Source organism: Lampetra planeri, chromosome 15, assembly GCF_965212315.1.
Source record: "Lampetra planeri chromosome 15, kcLamPlan1.2.h2, whole genome shotgun sequence".
NCBI lineage: Eukaryota > Metazoa > Chordata > Hyperoartia > Petromyzontiformes > Petromyzontidae > Lampetra > Lampetra planeri.
The window spans coordinates 1,469,263-1,490,762 of NC_136121.1; the positions used below are offsets into that span (position 1 = coordinate 1,469,263).

General features: G+C 45.5%; 1 protein-coding gene and 1 long non-coding RNA gene across 2 annotated transcripts; one reads left to right on the forward strand and one right to left on the reverse strand.

Annotated features, from left to right (window-relative positions):
- Positions 1-880: 880 nt before the first annotated feature.
- LOC144722596 (dicarboxylate carrier UCP2-like) lies at positions 881-18,487 on the forward strand. The gene is made up of 7 exons (XM_078600817.1): positions 881-1,205; positions 3,892-4,082; positions 7,080-7,293; positions 7,948-8,145; positions 9,862-9,963; positions 10,953-11,133; positions 13,592-18,487. Exons 2-7 carry the CDS (start codon positions 3,957-3,959, stop codon positions 13,719-13,721), a joined length of 951 nt encoding a protein of 316 aa, XP_078456943.1. The 5' UTR covers positions 881-1,205; positions 3,892-3,956; the 3' UTR covers positions 13,722-18,487.
- On the reverse strand, positions 15,541-21,135 carry LOC144722597 (uncharacterized). Its single transcript, XR_013586067.1, has 2 exons — positions 19,044-21,135; positions 15,541-18,627 (listed from the first exon to the last, which is right to left on the reverse strand). It is a non-coding gene; the product is annotated as an uncharacterized LOC144722597 (long non-coding RNA).
- Positions 21,136-21,500: the final 365 nt, after the last annotated feature.

Genomic DNA, 21,500 nt, shown 5'->3' on the forward strand with positions numbered 1-21,500 from the left:
GCAGGTGACAACCACCCACTCACCCACTCACCACACTGCAGGTGACAAGCACACACTCACCCACTCACCACACTGCAGGTGACAACCACACACTCACCCACTCACTACACCAAAGGTGACAACAACACACTCACCCCCTCACCACACTGCAGGTCACACCAACACTCACCCACTCACCACACTGCAGGTGACAACCACCCACTCACCCACTCACCACACTGCAGGTGACAACCACCCACTCACCCACTCACCACACTGCAGGTGACAGCCACACACTCACCCACTCACCACACAGCAGGCCACAACAACTCACCCACAACACTTCTCTTAGATTTGAGTTTTTTGCAGCCTTGCTTAACATTTTCTGTTGTTTTACTGCCTTGCCAAATGCTTGCTGTATTTGGTGTGCTTATGCAATGTGAACTCATGTACTTGATCTATTTTACGTATTTATTTTGTGATTTGCTTACCGTTCCTATACTTTACACTCCGGTCGTTGTTTGTGTTTTGCATTTTTCTAACTTTCTGACCCAGTGCCCCTACTGGAGATTTGTAAAAAAAAAGAAGAAGAATAATAGAGCTTCACAGCTCATCGGATTCCTCCAGGATAAATGAACATTCTGATGACTTAAAAACAACTCTCTCGACTGCTCCACTTTGGAATTCCCTCTCGCCATCGTCGTCCCGTATCGCTTCCTCCCGAAGCCCCCGATGGAATGAAGAGGGTCGCCCACTTGGAGGAGGCGCGTTTTTGCTGTCCACTCTCGCGTCGTATTCGTCTGCTGGCCGCTTGACGCTCAGGCCCAGCGGTGCTGAGCCAACTGCGTTTTAGTAAAGAAAGCGAAGGATACAATAAAATAACCCCCACCTCGAATAATCGCGTCGGCGGTGCAAACCGCACGTGGCGTGTCCCCTCGCCTGACCCAAGCGCCAGTGAAGCAACGCAGCTGATTGGCCTCTGTGTGCTTTAAAACGGGCTGGGGGAGGCGACGGGGAAGCCACCACCACCAACACCACCACCACCACGGCCACCACGACGAACTTCACTCACACCAGCAGCGAGCAGCAGCAGTCGTAGTGAGTGGCCGTGTCAGCGAGCGGCGCGCCCTCTACCGCCAGCGTGAGCGGCTGTCACCGAGAGCCACCGCCTCTCAGCGCTGAGATTCCTCAACAGCTGAGCGCAGCAGCAGCAGCGGTAGCGGCAGGTGAGTGGAGTTGAGTGTGTGGGTCTTGTTGGCGGAGGGGGGGGGATCTCGTCTCAGTCGGTCAACCCCACGGCTGCACCCGGCGGGGTCGGTCCCGTGACCTCCTGGCTGCGAGCCTTCAACACTTCGCGTGGCCTCGAAGCGCACGTGGCCTGGTACAAGAGCCGCGGTGACGTCACTGCCACTTGGCGATTGTTGGTGTGTGAGCGTGAGATGCGCGCGTGTGCGTGAGTGATGGCGATGTGAGTGGTCAGTGAGTTATGATGTGTCTGTGTGAGTGTACGATCGTGTGTGTGCGTGAGTGATCATATGTACGTGTGTGTGAGTTATGATGTGTCCGTGTGAGTGTGTGATCACGTGTATGTGTGTGAGTTATGATGTATGAGTGATCATATGTTAGTGTGCGAGTTATGGTGTGTGATATATGGTGTGCATGTATGAGTGATGATGTGAATGTATACGTGATCATATGCACGTGTGTGTGAGTTTTGATGTGTACGTTATCGTATCTGTGTGGTGGGTAAATTGAGTGGTCATGTGGTTCGATGTGACTGGTCTTTTCTTTGTGTTGCCATGTGTATGGTCTTGTGTAGATGTGATCATGTGTATGTGTAATCATGTGGTTATATAATAGAAATCGTGTATGTGTGGACTCTATATTTATGTACGCATACATGATTATGTAATTGTGTTAAGTCGTGTATATGTTCGTTTATGATGTATACGTGTGCGTGATCATGAATGCAGTTGTGTATGTATGATTGTGGGCATATGTGTGTGTACAGCACTTGCCCTAACAGTGGCAAAGGCTATATGGGTGATCTTTGTCGTTGCGTGTATGTATGATGTTTCCCCAAGATGCCGTGGCAATATGTGTATGACTATGTAACGTGTATGTCTCTGGATATTAATAGCCGGGTTCGTGGTGTCTGTGACTGCATGTGTACGAATGATGATATGCGCGCGTGACATCTCTACTATATATTTGACCGTGTGGTCATGTGCGGCGAGGCAGCGTAGTGTTTAGCGCACCGTGCTTCGGAATCCGCCAACCCGAGTTCGATTCCCGCTCACGACCATTAACAACGGCAAATATCTGAACCGGCGTTCCCCCTACCCCATAGGTAGACTTAGCCTTAAATGAGTACCTGGTGGGGTATGTATAACATCAGCACTTGGGAGACAAAGGCGACCAGGGCGTGATGTTATGCATGCATGTTGTTGAACTTATTTCTGAACTGGCCACCCACCTCTTCGCCTTGCGGGCCTTAATAGGTGCTCGCAGACAACACTTGCCCCAGCAGTCTAATAAAGGCTACATGGGGAATTTTTGTCTCTTGCCTTGTGACCATATGTCCGAGTGTGTGTGTCCCTGTGTATGCACGTGATGGTATGTGTGTGACTTTCCCATATCCAGATAATACAATGATAATTTTGCACAATCACGTACATTTCTTTCATTTTGGTGACACGTGCGTTTTTTTTTTGTCACAACAAGTGGCTTTTTGAAACATAAATTTTATTAGACTTTTATTAACATCAAACATCACGGGATGGGTGGTGGAATGGGGATGTGAGTACAGGCTGAGAGTGCTTTAGAGAAAAACATCCTCATTCCCCTCCCGTCAGCGGCTGCGTTTACGCATTCTCGGTGCAGGACCACTCTTCCTTGATGTGCTGGATAACTGATCACTCAGTGTGTAATTGAAGTTGGAAGCAGTCACGTACGGTTCTCATTACAATCGTTAAAAGTTCGCTGAGTAGCAAGAGGCACAGTCGTGTGTTTAATACCACGTAAGAATGTGTTCTTGTTGATAATTATCTCCCACGTACTCTTGGCGATTTGAAACAGAGTGAAACATGAGTTGTGCTTATAGGTGCAATGTTTGTCCAGTTACTACAAATCTGCTCCGACGTAGTCACTATTCCCCCTCCATACAAATGTGGAATCCCCATTTAGCAATCAATGCTGAATATGGGAGGTGAGCACACCTCTCCCACATGATGACTTTGTATCGAGTCGTCCACTCACAATTGGAATTGCTTACGTACAAATCCTCAGTTGCGTCGATACATTCACGACTACTTTGTGGGAAGCCAATCGTGGCGGCGCTCCGGAGAGAGGAGCGCTCGCAATGAGGAAACTTCGGCGCTTGCTCGGAGCCACCGGTGGCGTTGGGCACCAGCATGTCGCGCATTTAAGCGGCGGGGACACTGACCATTTAATAAAAAAAATTACTGGCCAAGGGTTGACTCAGTTTCCTCCATGGGCAGTAAAATGAGTACCACTTGGTGAAAAAACATCAAGATTGCTTGTTCTAAATACGAAGCTATTGACCCGAACGATTTGATTTTCTGAGTCGACCTCCGACCAGAATTTGAACTCGCATCCTGTAGCCGCCCGGCGCTCCACAGCATCACCTGGCTAGCTGATGCACCGTATTCTCCAGATCATAAGGTGCTCCGGAAACCAAACTTGTGCACCGTGTCGAAAAAAAAATAACAAATCTGGTCACGTGCAAAACACACACCTGCCCAAGTATAAGACGCACCCCAAATGTTTACTTTAAAATACAAGGGAAGGAAGTGAGTTTTATAATCCAGGCAATAAGATGAACATGGCCCTCGTGTTAATGTTGTACGCTCTGCGGAGTCTTGACCATTGATGTTTTGCCATCGTCCTCAGGAACGAGTGTCCTTGGGAGCTTCGCTGTTCTTGGAATCTTCGCCGATCACTCTGCCAGTCTCAAGATGGTTGGATTCAAGCCGACCGATGTGCAACCCACCCTGGGTGTCAAGTTCCTGAGTGCTGGCACGGCAGCGTGCGTGGCGGACATGATCACCTTCCCTCTGGACACAGCCAAAGTTCGCCTCCAGGTAAGGGCTACATCTGGGACGTGAACGTGTTCTCCATTTACGCGAAAACACAGTGAATAAATCAGAACTCCGTTCTGTCTCGACACATCTCCATATATATAAAAGGTAAAGTTGTGATTGTGTGTGTGTGGTCAAAATGTTTAGCGTACTTCCCAACATGCAACAAACTTGAAATTTGCCATGTGGGTACTTTCCAGACTGTACACCATGTAATAAAAAAACACTTTTTTTGGGGGTGGGGGGGCTCAATAATGCATTTATTTTTAGCACGGCAATTGAGCTGTGACGTCAAATCTGTCACGTGACCCGCGCATGTGGAAGCGTAACTCATTATAGTGTAATGGTTAGCGCGCTGCGCTACGAGCCCGGCGACCCGAGTTCGATTCCCGCTCACGGCCACCACCGGTGACGATTATTTTAACCGGTCCTGGGCCTCCCCGAGGTCGACTCAGCCTCACTGGGGAGACAAAGGCGGCCGGGCATGGTGAATCCAAGTCCCCCGGGCAAAGCCGGGTAGTAAAGCTAGTCAATAATAAATCGGCTATTAGTTCAATCGCCCAATGGCTTTCCAGGCCAACATTATCGAGCAGCACCCGTCTAGGCGACCAAACTCTGGACCGGTATCGGCCATCCGGGTCTCATCAGCTGTCCGGTTTGTGAAACAAACACTGCTGGATCACCAGATGCCATTGGCGAGAGAATGTGGGAGCCCGTTTAACGCAAATAAAGCAGTTTCCGTACACAAAGTCGTTGTGCGTCTCACATGCTTTCTGCACACATGGGCGTGGAGCTTCCCTCTCGAGCCTCGTTTACACTTGCGTCACATGCACTCCGCAACTCAAATATTAACTCTTCCCACAAAGTGCAGCTGTTGTTCCACAAGTGTTGTTAAATGTCCAGTGTGAGAGATGGACCAACATCAATACCTTTTTTTGGTAGTTTTTAATAATTTGGAGCTTTTGTGGCAAACAGTTTCTCGAATAATCATACTACATGTACTATTAAAATAATCTATGCCTCGAGTTTCCTGGCTGGCTGCTTGCTGGGCTTCTCTCCACCCCCACGGTAACTCTGTTGGTAGTGGCTACTGCGGGCTATTGCCACCGAAAGTAGTTGGGTAACTGGCTAAACAAGATTTTCCATGTGGCAAATAAACATTGAGTTCATATTCTTTGGGTCACGTAGATAGGTTCAAAGAAAATTACAGAAAATAACAAAAAACTACGTTTCCATCGCAACACCAGCGTTCGTCATCAGGAACGTCGTAGTTTTTTTCTTTGAACCTATCTACGTGACTTTACCGAAAGACCCAAAGTATAGGAATTCCTGCAGTCACGAAAGCTTTTAGTCAACATTTAAACACTGAGTTACATTGAAACGGCTGAATAAGTTTGGCGAAAACAAAAAAGCTCTATTTTTTAATTTTGTGCTCCTATTTATGTAATTCTTTCGCCGGAATATTCTTTACATTCTAGAGAATATTAAAAAAAACATCACAATACAGTACATATTATCCTGGCATTTTTTACAGTACTTAAAATAATATTAATGTCAGTGCTCTGACTACAGGAATGTGAGTTTTAATTTTCTGTTGCAGACCAACGGGTTCTCCACCAATGTGATGCAAATTTAATAAAAATAATAATAACATTTTAATATTGTTTTCGTTTCATCGATGAGTTGATTTCCTGGTTTGGCTTGGCACTGAAAACAGCATCGTCTTGACGAGCTATTTACAGCTCGTCCGATGTTTACCATCTCGTGTGATTCACATGTCAGACGTGGCAGGAGTAATACAACGATGCACGCACAATGTTGTATGTGAGCAGGAAGGTAAGAGGTGTTTTGCTTCAGTGGTGAAGTGTAATAAACTGGGTACGGCCAACAATATTGTTCCAGGAAGTTTTTGAGGCAGGAAGAAAGAGTCTACGTTAGAAGTGAGTGAAATCTTACCGAGCTGCAGTCGTTTGAGTGTAAGAAAACTACAAAAGGATGTGGAGTTATTTCTTGCGCAGAATAGGGTAAACAACTTGCAAGTTGGAGCGGAAGAGTGGCTGTAAAGTTATGTTGGCTGAATAAGAACGAGGAGGTTGTGTTGGGTGCAGAATGGAGGAGGCTAGGTCATTGGCACTCCAGGGTGAGAATCGGATTGTCAAGGCCACGTTGTGTGAAATTGTGCGATGCTGTTCATAGTGAACCTTGGGATCTCAATGGGGCTTTCCCATAAACAAGTAAAGTGTGATTTTTCGATTGAGTTTCAAGATCTGATGGAATCTAGGAAAGAGTGGAGAGCAGTTGTGGCATGAAACGTTATATTTGTTTGAGAGCAAGACATACATTATATATAATAAACCAATAATTGTAACGATATTATTTATTTGCCCAGTTAAGCCTCGCCGGGTTTTCAGGACTCAATTTCAGGAGAGTCCCATACTGCGACAGTTGGCCAATTCCTTTAATGAATGTTTTGCAAATGTGGGAGAAAACCGGAATGCCCGGAGACAACCCGCCACACAATGAGGAAACTATGCTGAATGGTCCGCACAGACCGCTTAACTGCTCATTTCCATGTGCTGCCATATCCTCGCCACTGCACAGCCTAGCCGGTTTGAGAGTTTCACGCAAATAGGGGCGTGATCCACCAACCCCTGCTTCCAAAAAGTTCCGAATCTGTGGCGTGCAGCACCATGCCTGGCTAGGTACTGCGCAGAGCTCAGGAGTGGCTTTGGCGCACATGCACTGTACCGCGAGCTTTCAGATGCGCTTCTGCAGCCCGTCTGGAATGCTCTTTCTTCCGATATTCGGAAGCGACCGGAGCTGTCCACTTTCAAATCATCATCTAGATTGAAAATAATTTCTCTATCACTGCTTTTGTGTGTGTTTAATTTCTTGTCCTTCACCCGCACCTCCGATGAGTGTGGTTGGCTACACACGGTGCGAAATTAAGTGACGTGCAAAAGACCGCCCGTGTGTCGTTACCCCCCCGCACCCCGATAGATCCAGGGGGAGACGCCCTGTGGCAGTGCGTTGGCGCCGGGAGTCGTGCGGCAGAGGGGCCTGGTGGGCACCATCGCCTCCATGGTGCGCACGGAGGGCCCCCGCAGCCTCTACAATGGGCTGGTGGCTGGCCTGCAGCGCCAGATGTGCTTCGCGTCCATCCGCATCGGCCTCTACGACACCGTCAAGGACTTCTACACCAGGGGGGGAGAACGTGAGCGGGCACAGCGCACACACTCACAAAGACAAAGATCCTCCGTGTAGCCTTAACAGACTGTTGGGGCAAGTTCTGTTAGCAAGCACTTATGGCACACGAGGGGGTGGGTGGCCAGCACCACGCCCGGCCGCCTTTGTATCCCTAGTGCCAATGTTTACATACTGTACCAGGTACTCATTTGAGGCTGAGTTGACCTAGGGGAGGCCCAGGACCGGTTCAGCTAATCGTCACTGGTGTTGGGCGTTAGCGGGAATCGAATCCGGGTTGCCAGGTTCGTAGCGCAGCGCCACTTGGGGCAGGCACCATTAGCGAGTGCCTATTAAGGTCAGCATGGCGCACGAAGAGGGAGTTGTGGCGAGCACCATACCTGGCCGTCTTTGTTTCCCGGTCATCTTCAAGCCTTCGTACACCACATTTGACCTACCTCTTCTCGAGCCTGTGGCGCACCCATTTATTCTCCTCTCTCCAGTCAATCTCGGAGTTTGCGGTGCCTGGGAATATTGCTCCATCACTCAGCCAATTTACCAGTCACTTGTCATTACAAGATATGGCAGAATGAAGGCGAGGCACAATGGCATCATTGAGACTGGCTGCAATGACCTCTTGACCTTGATCTCGAGTCGTAACGAAGGCTGTCCCCGTGTGCTGCAGAGGCGGGCATGATGACCAAGATCCTGGCCGGTTGCACAACAGGCGCCTTGGCCGTAGCCATCGCGCAGCCCACGGACGTGGTCAAGGTTCGCTTCCAGGCCCAGCGGAGCGAGCTCGGCATGCCGCGCCGCTACACGAGCGCCTTCACCGCCTACCGCACCATCGGCCGAGAGGAAGGCGTCCGGGGCCTGTGGAAAGGTGCGTGCGTGGCTGCTGCTGCTGCTGTTGCAGGGTGCTGTTGTCACGTGGGGCCCAGCTCACAATGAGAATGTATTTACGCTGGAAGAATCCTATGAGCTATAAAGCTCTTTTTCACAGATGTCCAATAAAAAAACTAAACTATTTATTTTTTACCAGGTAAGGCCCACTGAGCTATGTAGCTCTTTTTCAGAAGTGATCTGGCCACAAATGATAGCTCAACGAAAGTGGCTAATCACGTGAAAATTTGTAGCAGCCAAATACTCTAAACGAATGTTTGTAAATGTGGAGGGAAAAATCTGAGAATACAGAGAGAAATCCACACGACCACGGGGAGAACATGCAAACTACAAATATACAGGAGTCAGGGTAGGGATTGAATCCACAGCCTCTTGTATACCAGGTGAGGTAGTAGGGGCGGTCAGAACGTTACAACAAACAGTAGAAAAACACATAGGGGTGTAAAGTATGTGAAAGCGAAATAATTTGCTTAAAAATAATATACAATTTTTTTTATCTTACCAGGTAAAGCCCACTGAGCTAGTAGCTGCTTTTTCAGAAGCAACCAGTGGTGACCAGTGGGGGCTCGTCATTCCCGGGGCCCTTGTGCCGCCAACACTCACTCGTGTCAAGTCAAATAACAATACCGACCTTCTCATTGTGAAGTTTGTGCACTGAATTGTCGATGTGAAGGAAACTACACTATTCTCATGTCAAACAAAATGAGGAAAGATTTTTGTTTCAGTTCACTCTCGGAAAAAAACTAATGTTTCTGCTTGAGTAATTAGCGGGATGTCGTTGGTCAAAGTTCTAAATATGTGGATGACATCGATACCCAACAGTCTACTCATGCAAGCAATGTCACGAGGTTCTTAAAACAATGTTTTAAGCAGATGACACGGATAAGATGTTCCCCTACTACTTCCCGTCCCCGTCCTTAAAACCTTAATCACGCTCTCAGTTCACCATCCTAACCTCGCTCCTCCCTTTCCCTATCATCACCCTTCCTTGCCTTCCCTTCCCCTCTCCAACACTCAAATCCAATTTCCCCATCAGCCTATAACTAATGGACCATTTATAATTCTTGTAAAGCGCTTTTACAAAAGCTTCATATAAATCCCGGATAAGATAATGCACCCACAGCATTTCCTAATTGTGTGGGAATTAAATGGTCCCTGTGTGCGCACAGAAATAAAGCCTTGACTATTAAAAGGTTATACTATTAAAACTTACAAATAAAAAATTCAGGGAAATCAATTAACCTGGATGTAGCCTTGTAGGCAGGAACGAGGTGGGGAATTGAGGGATGAGGTGGTCAGTTGACGCAAGCCATGGCCCTGTGCACAGCGACGAACTCCCGCTAAGGGGCCGTCCATAAATGACGTCACGCACCTGGGGGGGGGGGGGGGGTCAGACATTTGTGATGATGTGTGACGATGGGGGGGGGGGGGGGGGGTTGAGAAATGTGACGTCACATCAAAATGCGCAACTTTAAATAAATCTAGACAACACGTTCTACTTAATAAATGTTTTCTCCTACAACATTAAAGTGCAGCGCCACATTGGGGGGGGGGTAGAGCTTTGTGACGTCATATTTGAGGGGGGGTCTGACTTTTTGTGACGCCGTGTGACGAAAGGGGGGGGATCAAAAATCGTCCAAAATCGTGTGACGTCATTTATGGACGGCCCCTAATGTACTTGTGACTGCTGTGACAGGCACCCTGCCGAACATCACGCGGAACGCCATCGTGAACTGCGGCGAGCTGGTGACGTACGACATCATCAAGGAGACCCTCCTCAAGCACAATCTGCTGACGGGTAGGTAACACGTGGGGTAACGCCCGCCCGCGGGGATATATTCACGTGGGCGGTTTGTGATATGAGAAATAAGATGGTGAGGTGTGGTCTATGCCCGACACAGATTGAGGGGAGCCTTCATCCAGCATTGGATTGACCAAGGGCCACGAACGATCAATATGTAATATACATTGCTCTCTATAATACTTGGATGGTATATGTGCAAAAAATGTCGCGAGCTTATTTGGCGAATTCATTAATTAAACATACTCTAGCTCGTTTGCATCCATGTCGAGCTTCTTTCGCACCGTACGTATCCAGCCGTGCTAATCGGCGGTGCGTGGGAAGGACAAAAGAGCTGCCCTAAAGAGATTAGTTTTCAATTTCGAAGTCTATGATGGATAATCAAAAATGTAACGTTTGTTTTAAATTAGGTCCGGTCCCAGTTGATTCAAATCACTGAGAGCTTCGTGAATTGATTTATGCAGTACCCTCGAGCCAATGGGTATGGGAACCCGACGAGCCAGATTTTAGGGTTTACTGTACGAAGAGACAAGTGTTGCCGTCCCACCCAAATAAAATAACCAATTTAGATTATAACCACAGGATATACTTGTGTATTATGAATAGCAAGTCGCGTGCCAAAACGTGTTGCTGAATATTGATGTGAAATAGCAGTAACATACATCCTATATTTCAAAAAATGTGTTTGAAGCTGCATTAATGTCGTACTTTTAAAATGTAACTTTTCTATCAGCCACTTTTACGAGATTCGTGTACATCGCTTGCGAAAACATCACGAGTCTTCGTACGATGCCACTCTTAAAATCAAACATATTTTGACCAAAACAAGTGTGCCTTTAGGTCAATTTTTCTCTCTCTCTCTCGATATCACCGAATCGAGGTTTTAGCTGCCGTCTGAGGGTGCTTTACTTGGAAATTCTCCAAGCAGTTAAAATCAACCCTCCCCCCCCCCTCAAAATCGGAATGCCAAAACTTGTGCCTTGCAGACAACCTGCCGTGCCACCTCGTCGCGGCGTTCGGCGCTGGCTTCTGCGCCACCGTGGTGGCGTCGCCCGTGGACGTGGTGAAGACGCGCTACATGAACTCCAAGCCCGGGCAGTACCGCAGCGCCATGAACTGCGCGCTGTGCCTCATCTCCATGGAGGGGCCCACGGCCTTCTACAAAGGGTAGGTGATTATGTAGGGGTACATGGCATTCTACTAAGAGTAGGTGATTATGTCGGGCTACATGACATTCTACTAAGGGTAGGTGATTATGTAGGGGTACATGGTATTCTACTAAGGGTAGGTGATTATGGAGGGCTACATGACATTATAATTAGGGTGGGTTTTTATGTAGGGGTACATGGCATTCTACTAAGGGTAGGTGATGATTTAGGGGAATGTGACCTTATAATTAGGGTAGGTGATTTTTTGGGGTACATAGCGAAAGTCTCTGTGTCTTCATGCGCAAGCAAGCAATGTGGCCGTGCTAAACTCCTTAGCCAGCCCTGAGACAGTGGCTGTAAATTCCTCCTTCCCATGACTGAGGCCAATCACTGCACAGGATGGCCACTGTTGACGTTTAAAAATTGGTTCTTACATTCTCAACACCTATAGATGCTCGGCTCAATCCACTCATGACCAGTACTTCAACTCGCATGTTTAAGAACGAAACAGGAGGACTTCTTCACAACTCTGGTTGTCGCCTGATGAGGCTGGTTGCTGTAATCACCAGCGGAACGTCGCACTTGAATTGTAAATGTTGTGGGTTTACTCTCAACACACCGGTGCGCTGAAGTAATACCAAATTGGCACGTTTTGTTTACGTGACAAACCTTACTGATTGGCTGTGTCGGGTGGTGGTGGGTTTAACAACGCATTTATATTTACGCAATCTAACCCAAAAACACCTTTATTATGGATATTGGCTGTGAAATCTTACGTGTTAAAAACTATATTTCTCATTGCGAGTCACGCTCTTTGGCGACAGCTCTGCCCAATCAGATACTATAACACGTGTACGAAACACAGGATGCAATCCAGATGTAGTCGGCTCAGTCTCCACGCATGGCAGTTGAAAAAATGGTGCAGGCTTATTGAATTCCCCACAATGCCTCTGTCCACCCAGCAGTGTTAATTGGTGCACCAGTTAGTCGATTGGCAGCTCACGTGTGGTAGGGCAAATTGTATGTACTCCCACCTCTTCGAAGATGTCTGGCCAGCGTGGAAGAGTAGGCCAAAACACCCTTTAGACGGGCTCTCTAGAGCCAGCAGTAACGTGAGCGAGCGATTTTAGGGCGGCACCTTTATCTTCATGGTGTTCTGTCCCAGTGCCACACCGATGTGTGCGCACTATATTTGATAAAAGTGTGACGACGTGTGTTTGATTAATTGCTCTGTACATGCAAATATAATATCCAGTCAGTTTAGTCAGGCGTGGTGTAAATGCATCTTTCAGTAGCGTGCCTGACATTGTGGTAAACGCCAGTGTTACGGCTGATCAGAAAAACAAATATTCATGGAATGCACCTGTGAGCGCCTTCAGGGTTGGGGGGGGGGTGAGCAGTGTCGAGTCATGCAGCTGATTTTTTTTATATTGAATGATATTAATAGCGTCAGAATGACGCTATTAATTCAGTACACGTACTGTATAAGTAATCGATAACTTTGTTAGAAGCAAGTGGTCAATTCACCTTCAACTAGAAGTCACTAATCCAGTTGGCATCGTTAATGTTTCATTGACCAGTGCTGCCCAACGATTTCGGCATCGGATTAGGCGAGACGGATTTTGTGCTAACAGCTGAGCATTAAAGACCGTGAGTAAAATTCCACATTTGAAATTACCCACGATTAAAACGGATTTTGTCTGAACCTAAAACATTTTTAATGGATCACTTCTAAAAGCAATTTCAGCTGGCTCTCGCAGGTTCATAAAGTTGGTCTCATTAGTGTGAACCAAAGTGTCTGTCTCCAGGTGCCTACGAGTGTTGAGCGATGCTCATCTTCACTAGTGGCTCAACACCCGTGGAAAAAATTGCACATTTCGGTAGTGAAGGCCCATGAATCAATAATACAACCACAAAGTGGCACCAAACTAAAACTAAACTGAGACTACACCATTTTTAATTTACCAGGTAAGCCCCCCTGAGCTATGTAGCTTTTTTCAGAAGTGACCTGGCCACAACTGATAGCTCAATTTAGTGGCTTATCACGTGGAAATGTATAGCAGCCAAATACTCTAAACGCGTGATGTTGATTCTAAATGTGTAGAGAAAAACCAGAGGACCCGGATAAAAATCCACGTGACCACAGGGAGAGAAAGAGAACATGAAAACTCCAAACATGCAGTTGCCAGGGTCGGGATCGAGTCCACAACCTCCTGTATACCAGGCGAGGTAGTTAACATCTCGCCACCGTGGCACGCATATTTTTATTGACCCCAAAGATATCTTTAGTTGAGACAATCTCTGAAAGACCTTTGAATGCGCAACTTTGGGATCATTAGTGGCCCGTTCTGCCATGACAGGACTGTAGCCCAGGCTGAAGCTGCATAATGTGTACGTATGTACTTTGAACTTCTTTCGCACGGTATGCAGCCAACCGTATGCTAACCGGAGTCGTGCTCGCTCTGCCCTCCCCGCAGCTTCATCCCCTCGTTCCTGCGCCTCGGCTCCTGGAACATCGTGATGTTCGTGACGTTCGAGCAACTCAAGCGGGGGATGATGCTCGCCAAGCAGTCGTGGGAGAACCCCATGTACAGCAGCGCCGACTAGCCGACTCAGCGGCGAGCCCCTCCCGCCCGCCCCGAGCCCGCCACCCCCCGTACGGATTGTTTTGGCTCGTCGGGGCCGTCGCACGCAACACCCGAGCGGCCCACCGAGCGGCCCACCGATGCTCCGCTTCCCACCACCGATGCTCCGCTTCCCGTCCCGTCTGCGAAATTCCAGCATGACGCGGTGAAATCTGCGAAGCTAACAACCGAGCGCTGCCGCGAGCGCGCGGCCCTCTGTGGAGTTTATTAGAAGTATAAACGCAGCGTGTTTGCGAAAAGCACTGCAGATGAACGAAACGGACAGAACCGCTCGCCCTGCAAACGAGGACAATTAAGTAGCACCCCCCATGTGTTCTTAGGACCATGTGGGATGGTGAAGTGGATTGTGCAAATGTACACATTCCTGAATCCTATTTTAATTGGCTCCTTGGTATACTCGTCGATGCCCTTGATGGCCACGTGCTGTGGTGTTACTAACACCCCACCCGCGGGGAAGTTGACATCATCCTTGCGATGCTCTCCACCCCACGCTCCACGCACTGCACGAAGAAACACAAGCCCTTAATGACCAATTGCACACTGTAGTCATTAAAGCCCGAAAGCTACGGAGGGGGGGGGGGGGTCATCTGTCAGCAACAAAGATGGTGTTCATTGTGGTAGCACAGACTGTCGGAGATTGTCAGGCAAAGGAGCCAAAGGTGCCTTCCTGCGTGTCGCGCATCATACGGGGTTGACGTGTGGAACTTCTGATCACAGGAGGGATCCACAGTGGAACATTGCTTATTCTGGGACCTTTGTGCTGATAGCGACAATTGGGATGGTACAATGTTGAGGATTTTTTTATGAGAATACTGCAATTGATTAACATGTGACATATAGCAATATGTTGTGGTTCGATCAACGAACCAGCAATTTAAATCTAGTCGTCTTACAGTTTGAGCCATACGCGTGAATGTACGCCTCTTGATTTGAGATGTATATAATTTTGGAGAGCATATCCAAAGGGAAGAGACTCCTATGTTTAAAACTGTATTTATAAAGGAAGTAGGCACTGACGACGTTTCATCGCATCAATGCCATTTTCTGCTATGACTTTTTGACCTTGACCGAGATGTAGGCAATAATTTGATTGTTTTACTTTTACAATTATTTGAGAATGCCGTGCCTCTCTTATCACAGGCATAGTGACAGCTTCACTGCCAGTGCAGTGTTATGCTATAAATGATCAAAAGGGAAACAGTCATCATCAATATTTACTATTTATAGTTTCGGCCATGAAACATTACATTTACGGCATATGTTGCCATAAGAACCTCCACAGCCTAGGAGGATAACAATATTCAGATTTTTACCTCGTTTTACAAATTATTTTACACTTTAGGGCCGTAGGAATACACTGTATTAATGGACACTTTGATTGCGTGGCTTTGGCACAAGGAGGCGAAGCCGGCACAAGTCAAGTTCACTCTCTTAGTGGCTGCTTGTAAAGCTCAGGTATCGGGGCACTGGGCTGGCTCAGCTTTGTCTCAATCGGCGGGGCATTAATGGGGAAACGTGTCGCTCGAAAAAAATGGGTTGGACATAGTGGAGCAATGAGCTGGGTTCGTTGTCAAGTATGTTAATGGACAACAAATAGATGTTACACAGAGCACTTTTCTAGATGTTGTGTTGGTGGCTCAGGGAGTGAAGAGTCTCGTCAGTCGTGAGCCAGCACTGAGATCTTGGGTGGAAATCTGGGTGGCCACCAGAATTGACCGCGAGGATCAGACCGTGTTCTCACCTGCGGTGAGTTTGTGTTCTCGGCGCTGCACAAAAAAAAATTATTATCGAGCGTCACTGTAATTAGCCGAGCACATTCAGCTAAAATGTGCAGATATAAACATATCAGAGTTGGCATGGTGAACACACACTTCACGCAGCATTACCGTGTGCCTCTTGCGTTGGGTCAGAGAAACCTAATCGACGTGACCAGATGGAGCGTCCATTCCCTCGTGTCACGTGATGGGAGGTTATTTTACCTCATGAATTTTAATTGCACAGTAATTTCTGACATAGAAAGCACTTTTTAAAATGAATTTGTAGAAAGTTAATACGATATATATTTCAGAAATGCAGCACAATAGTTAAATAGTTTTTTGTGTGACTTTCGATGGCCCTTGCGCAATGGTCGCGGGGTGGTGGCTGACAGGGCACCGCGTCTAACTGAACGCTGCTGCTGATGCTGGAAGCCTCATTGGCAGCGTGCTTGGCTTCTGGGCTCGTGTGCACAGCACTGTTGTACGTATGTACGTACGCTGAATTTCTTTAAAGACAAAAAGTAGTTTATAAGAAATATTTTTTAACCTAGATTTTAAAGTGCACAGCTCCAGTGGCTTCCTAATATCGGAAGGGAGAACGTTCCAGACGGACCGCAGAAGCGCATCTGAAAGTGCGCAATGCGGTGACCATCTTTGTTCGATGGGCAGCCAAGTCGCTGCAAGGATAACCGGACTTCACGTGATGGTTTATGCTCCTTTGATGAGATCAGCAAGGTATTTTGGTTCATTGTGGCAATCACTTCTATATGTAATGAGTGCGACCTTATAATGTATTCGTTCGGTAACCAGAAGCCAATGGCGGCTTGGTGAGCACTGGACGGATCTTACAGTACCCGTCACAAGTGCCAAAGAGTCTTGTACATGCTGATGGTTTGAGTAATGCTGTGGGTCATGTCCAGAGTGTACCACCCGCTCGATAACAGACGTTAAAGACCTCGTGAAATAGTTGATAAGTGAAGGTAATTTTGTACTTGGTGCTATGCCATGATTACCAATTCTCGACCTTGCGTAACCATGTACCGATACCTCACAAATGAAATGTCTGATCTTGATGATCTTTACCACGGTCAAAATGAAGACAGATCAACATGAGAATACACGCACTCTATTGAGCTGCCATCGGGTTTCCTGAGCATGTGCTTCTGAAAAACGAACAAGGTATTTAAATATCATAACGAGAATTGTTTAACATGCGTTCATATTTAAACTGAAGACCTTGCCTGCAAATTACACATCTACTGACATATTCTACCACCATAACATTAAAATCAAATAAAATCAATGTCTATTTTAAACATGTTGAATGTGTAATCTTCAACAGTGGGGGCATATTTATGTTTTATGTGCACCAGCTGATAATTACCTTGGGCAATTTTAATTTAAAAAGTAATTACAATGGATTTCAACATGTTGTGTATCTGACACTTTTTTTGCAAAATTTACTAAAATTATTATTCATGCATTAGGTGTAAACATCGTTTCCATAAAGTATTTATTCAAATATTGTAAATCAGTTGATACAAACATTAGCATTCAAAGTGAATGTTTTTTTTTTAGACAAGGAGGGCTGCGCGTGAATATTGTTCACCTTCGACTGAGTACAATCAGGTGCCATTACTCGTGGAAAACCGCCTGGCATATATATAGCATTTCAATTTTATATATATCATGTGGCTGTAAAATGTGTGCATTAGTTGGCAGATGTTGTGTTTGCGATATTTAAAAAATAATCTTGGACAGATATGTAATTTGCATCAGAGAAAGTGTGTTGTGTCAACCCATGTACAGCTTCACATATCAGTCACGTGATTGACCCACCAGTCACATGACATGCTTTAAAATAAGCAACCTTAATTATAAGAACATTTGACTGTTGTACTCTCGATTTTAATGAGAACAGGCTCTTAATGATTACTTGCAGTATTGATGCAATTTGAGGTTTCTCTCTTGATGTAGAGAGTTTTAATTTGTGAATTAGGGGAAATTCATAGTTGAGATCAGTTTAACACGTAGGCCACAATTCTGGCTAATCGCCTGATGAGGCTGGTTGTAATCACCGGCGAAACGTCATACTCGAATTGTAAATGTTGTGCTGAAGTAGTAACTAATTGGCACGTTATGTTTACGTGACAAACCTTACTAATTGGCTGTGTCGGGTGGTGACTGGTTTAAGGACAAATTTAATTTAAAAAAATAGGTTTTACCCTTTATGGAAATAAAATATGTTGAAATGCTCTGAGATAGGTGCATTGTCTTTGTGCTGTTCGCCTTTTGGCATTCTCTGGCCTTGACACTGGTAAGACTATGCCATAAAGGAGGCTGTCTCTCTGGTGTGGGCAAATCAGTTTCAAGGGCAATGCATATATGATCAGAGCCACGTGTTTGTTTGCATGTTCACCACAAGTACCGTGTGTGGTTAATGCAGACACGATTCCTTGCAAAAGGGTTCTATTTGGTGTTTGAACATATTAACACCTGTTTTATTACCAGAAAGGGTAAAACTTATTTTTCATACTGGTAAAAAGGTCCCATGATACATTTATACGTAGACGATCTAACCCAAGCAAACTTTGATTATGGATTATTGTTGAGGTGTTTACAGGGAGTTACATGAAGGAGTGGTGCAGTAGTTAGCACACTGCACTATGAATGTGGTGATCCGAGTTCAATTTTCAGCCACGGATAACATCAGCAGAGTAATATCTGAACCAGTCCTGCCTTTTGAAGATCTAGACTTTTTGTTCACTGAGGTATTTTTAAAAAAATTTAGGTTTTCTCCAAACCAAAAAATATATGGCCACCACCATGTGCCTTCGTTAACTCAGAGAAATGTCCTCATCACTTTCCTGCACATTTAAAGCAAATATTAAATAAAAAAACGTAATAAATGTTGCTTATTTTTGAAATCTGCCCGCGAAGAGGCATGCCAATAAATATATTTGTTTTATAACGTGGCTTGTGTTGCTGTATTAGCACAGTTGGCTACGTAAGGGCGCAAAATAAGTTCAACATACATACATTAAGAAAGTTGTGCTCACATTCCATGGTGCATGGAACGTATCTATTTCTCACAAAGTTCATACACAAAATCTTAAATTTAGAACTTTCGTGACTGCAGGAATTATTATTTGGTTCTTTCGGTTAAGTCACGTCTAAAGATAAAATAATAAATTAAATTAAATAATAGAATACGACGTTTCGATTGCAACACAAGCAATCATCATCAGGTATAATGAAATAGCGACATAATATCTAACCAGAAAACTATAGACAGACATATTAGCAGACAGATATCACAAGATACATATGTATGTAGATATCACAAGATACATATGTATGTATCTTGTGATATCTGTCTGCTAATATGTCTGTCTATAGTTTTCTGGTTAGATATTATGTCGCTATTTCATTATACCTGATGATGATTGCTTGTGTTGCAATCGAAACGTCGTATTCTATTATTTAATTTAATTTATTATTTTATCTTTAGACTTCATACACAAAACTTGGAGGCCACCAGATTACCAATGAGGGCCATATATTATTAGCAGAAAGGCAATTATACTTGTCACAGATGAAGCAATGTTATTTTATGACATTTTAGGTGAAAAAAAAATGTACATTGGAAAGTTTAAAGTGATCAGCAGCGGTATCTTTGTTGTTATATTTTGCATGGAAAGTTGAAATTAAGGTAGTTGGCCAACACCATCTAAACGTACATTCACGCCTTCTGGGACTGTCCCACCATCAGGACATTCGATGATAAAACAACCGATCTCTCTATGATGTCTGGCACCAAGATACTACCTAGCATTGAATCCTCCCTCTTGGGCCTTAAACCCCAAGGTATCACCAGACACCAACACCCTTCTTTATGAGCACCCTCATTCACCCTCTGGCATAACTCCCTATTCGTCCTAGCAGCTTTAGAACACTGGAGTCTGAAACTGAGGAAGAGGTAAGGTGAGTTCACCCAGATCTGGGGCCCCCTCGTGAATGCCACTCCAGAGACCCCGAGTTTACGTGATTGAACTTGAAAAGAGACTGACCCCCCCGCCTTCCCTGAAGAAAAGGGATCTGACATACCACGTAACAATACCGTCCTAGACGTCGGCGTTGGTTGTCTGTCCGAGCTGGCGCCTCTCAACTTTCACAAAAGTTGTACACCACCCCAACCCCAGTGTTTTGATCAATAAAATTAAATTACTAAAATAAAAAGGTAGCTGGCCAAGTTACCATTGTTAATACCTGCAATAGACAGTAGTCAGGCCTGACAAATATGGATGGACAGGTTTGTTTACTGTTAGAATAACACTATGTATAATGACAAGGTTTTTTGAAATTAATGTATTTATACTTTAAGAGCTTCACTTCCGATCAATAGGAATTGTGGCACAAGTCAACGCTCTACTCGTGTGGCCTAAACTCACGTTCCTGAAGGCCACCGTGTGGCTGCTTTCCTGTAATGGAACCAGTGGTCGCAAACGGGTTTTGATTCCTTACCCGTACCCGGCCGCACCAGGGTCGGAAACAGGTACCCGTACCCGGCCGGGTACGGGTAGCCGGGTATCGGGTAGGGTACGGGTATCGGGTACCCGGTTGCGACCTCTGAATGGAACACATCATATGTAACTTCACGCCGCAGTGGGGCTGGCGATATAATGGGTATCTGCTTCTGAAATTTAATGCCTTAAAATATTTCTCATCGGGCCACATGAGCCTTCTTTTCCTAATTACAAAGGGCAAATGAGTGCATAGAACCACGTGACCATAAAATGGTAGGGCCTGATGAAAAACTTCAACTGTCTGTAGCTTATAGTATCATGGAGAAAAGAGTTATGTTTTGGTACGATGTATATGGTTTAAAATTAAATAATTTAAAATGATTGAATAATTCCCTTAAAACGTCATTTTATGACACATCTCAAATTAACATATAGTCCTCAAGGCCAGGTCTCATCAGGGATGCAACTGGCTTGATGACAGAAAAACAGAGACCAAAACCTGCTTTAGGTCATACGACAGCATTTAAGCAATATGGCTGTATCCCGGGCCTTTACAGCACAATCTCATACTTGATACTGAGCATGCATATGCTGCACGTGGAAGTCTTACTGACTTACACCAAATTGACTTTCACTTATTAGAATTAATTATATATGGCTTGTCCACGTGCAAAGTCATTCTCTAGATATGATTATCTTTGGACAAAAATAATGTTGCCAACATAAACAGTAAGCAATGAAATTGCTTCAATCACGAATACACTTAGAGCCCTGTCTTTATCTTCAAACCTACGATATCAAAAGAACTAGTCTGTTCCCCTGTAACGCATGTTTTCATAATCCAAATTGGATATATGGAAAACATTTTTTATAACACCAATGCGAATTGGATATAATTGAGTGACCGGAACTACATCACGCGAGTAGGAATAAGCGGTTGTACGGCTGCCTCGGCGTCACATCGCACAAGGCAGGATGCTGCTGGATGCTTCTAGATGCTACGCACGCACCTCAGTCTTTGTTTAGTCTGCGTACGCATCTCGTGTGTTATCGCAGACTGTGCTTTACCCTACATTATATATTATAATGCGATTTTTCCATAACGTGGTGTTCTTCAAGAGTGCAACTACTGCGTTATAGAACTGTCTGTACACTTTGTAATGAACACTCACATATTCAACTATACAATGCTTGCTTTTTCAAATAATGCAGATTATTTCCTTGGCAATTCTCACATTCATGATACATATGTAGGAGTATTGTGAGCAACCATAAGGAGGAAAACAGAGGGATGTGCGAAGCGGGTTGTTAGCAAAGATGATGTCATGTCACGGGTGGTGTAATAGGTACCTTCGGGAACAAAGGCTGGTCCGAGCTAGGGGGAGGAGCCGCCAAAGGGGTACTTAAGGGGGACCCCGTGACAAAGGCGTGGTCGTTGTGGGGAGCCAGGGCAAGGAT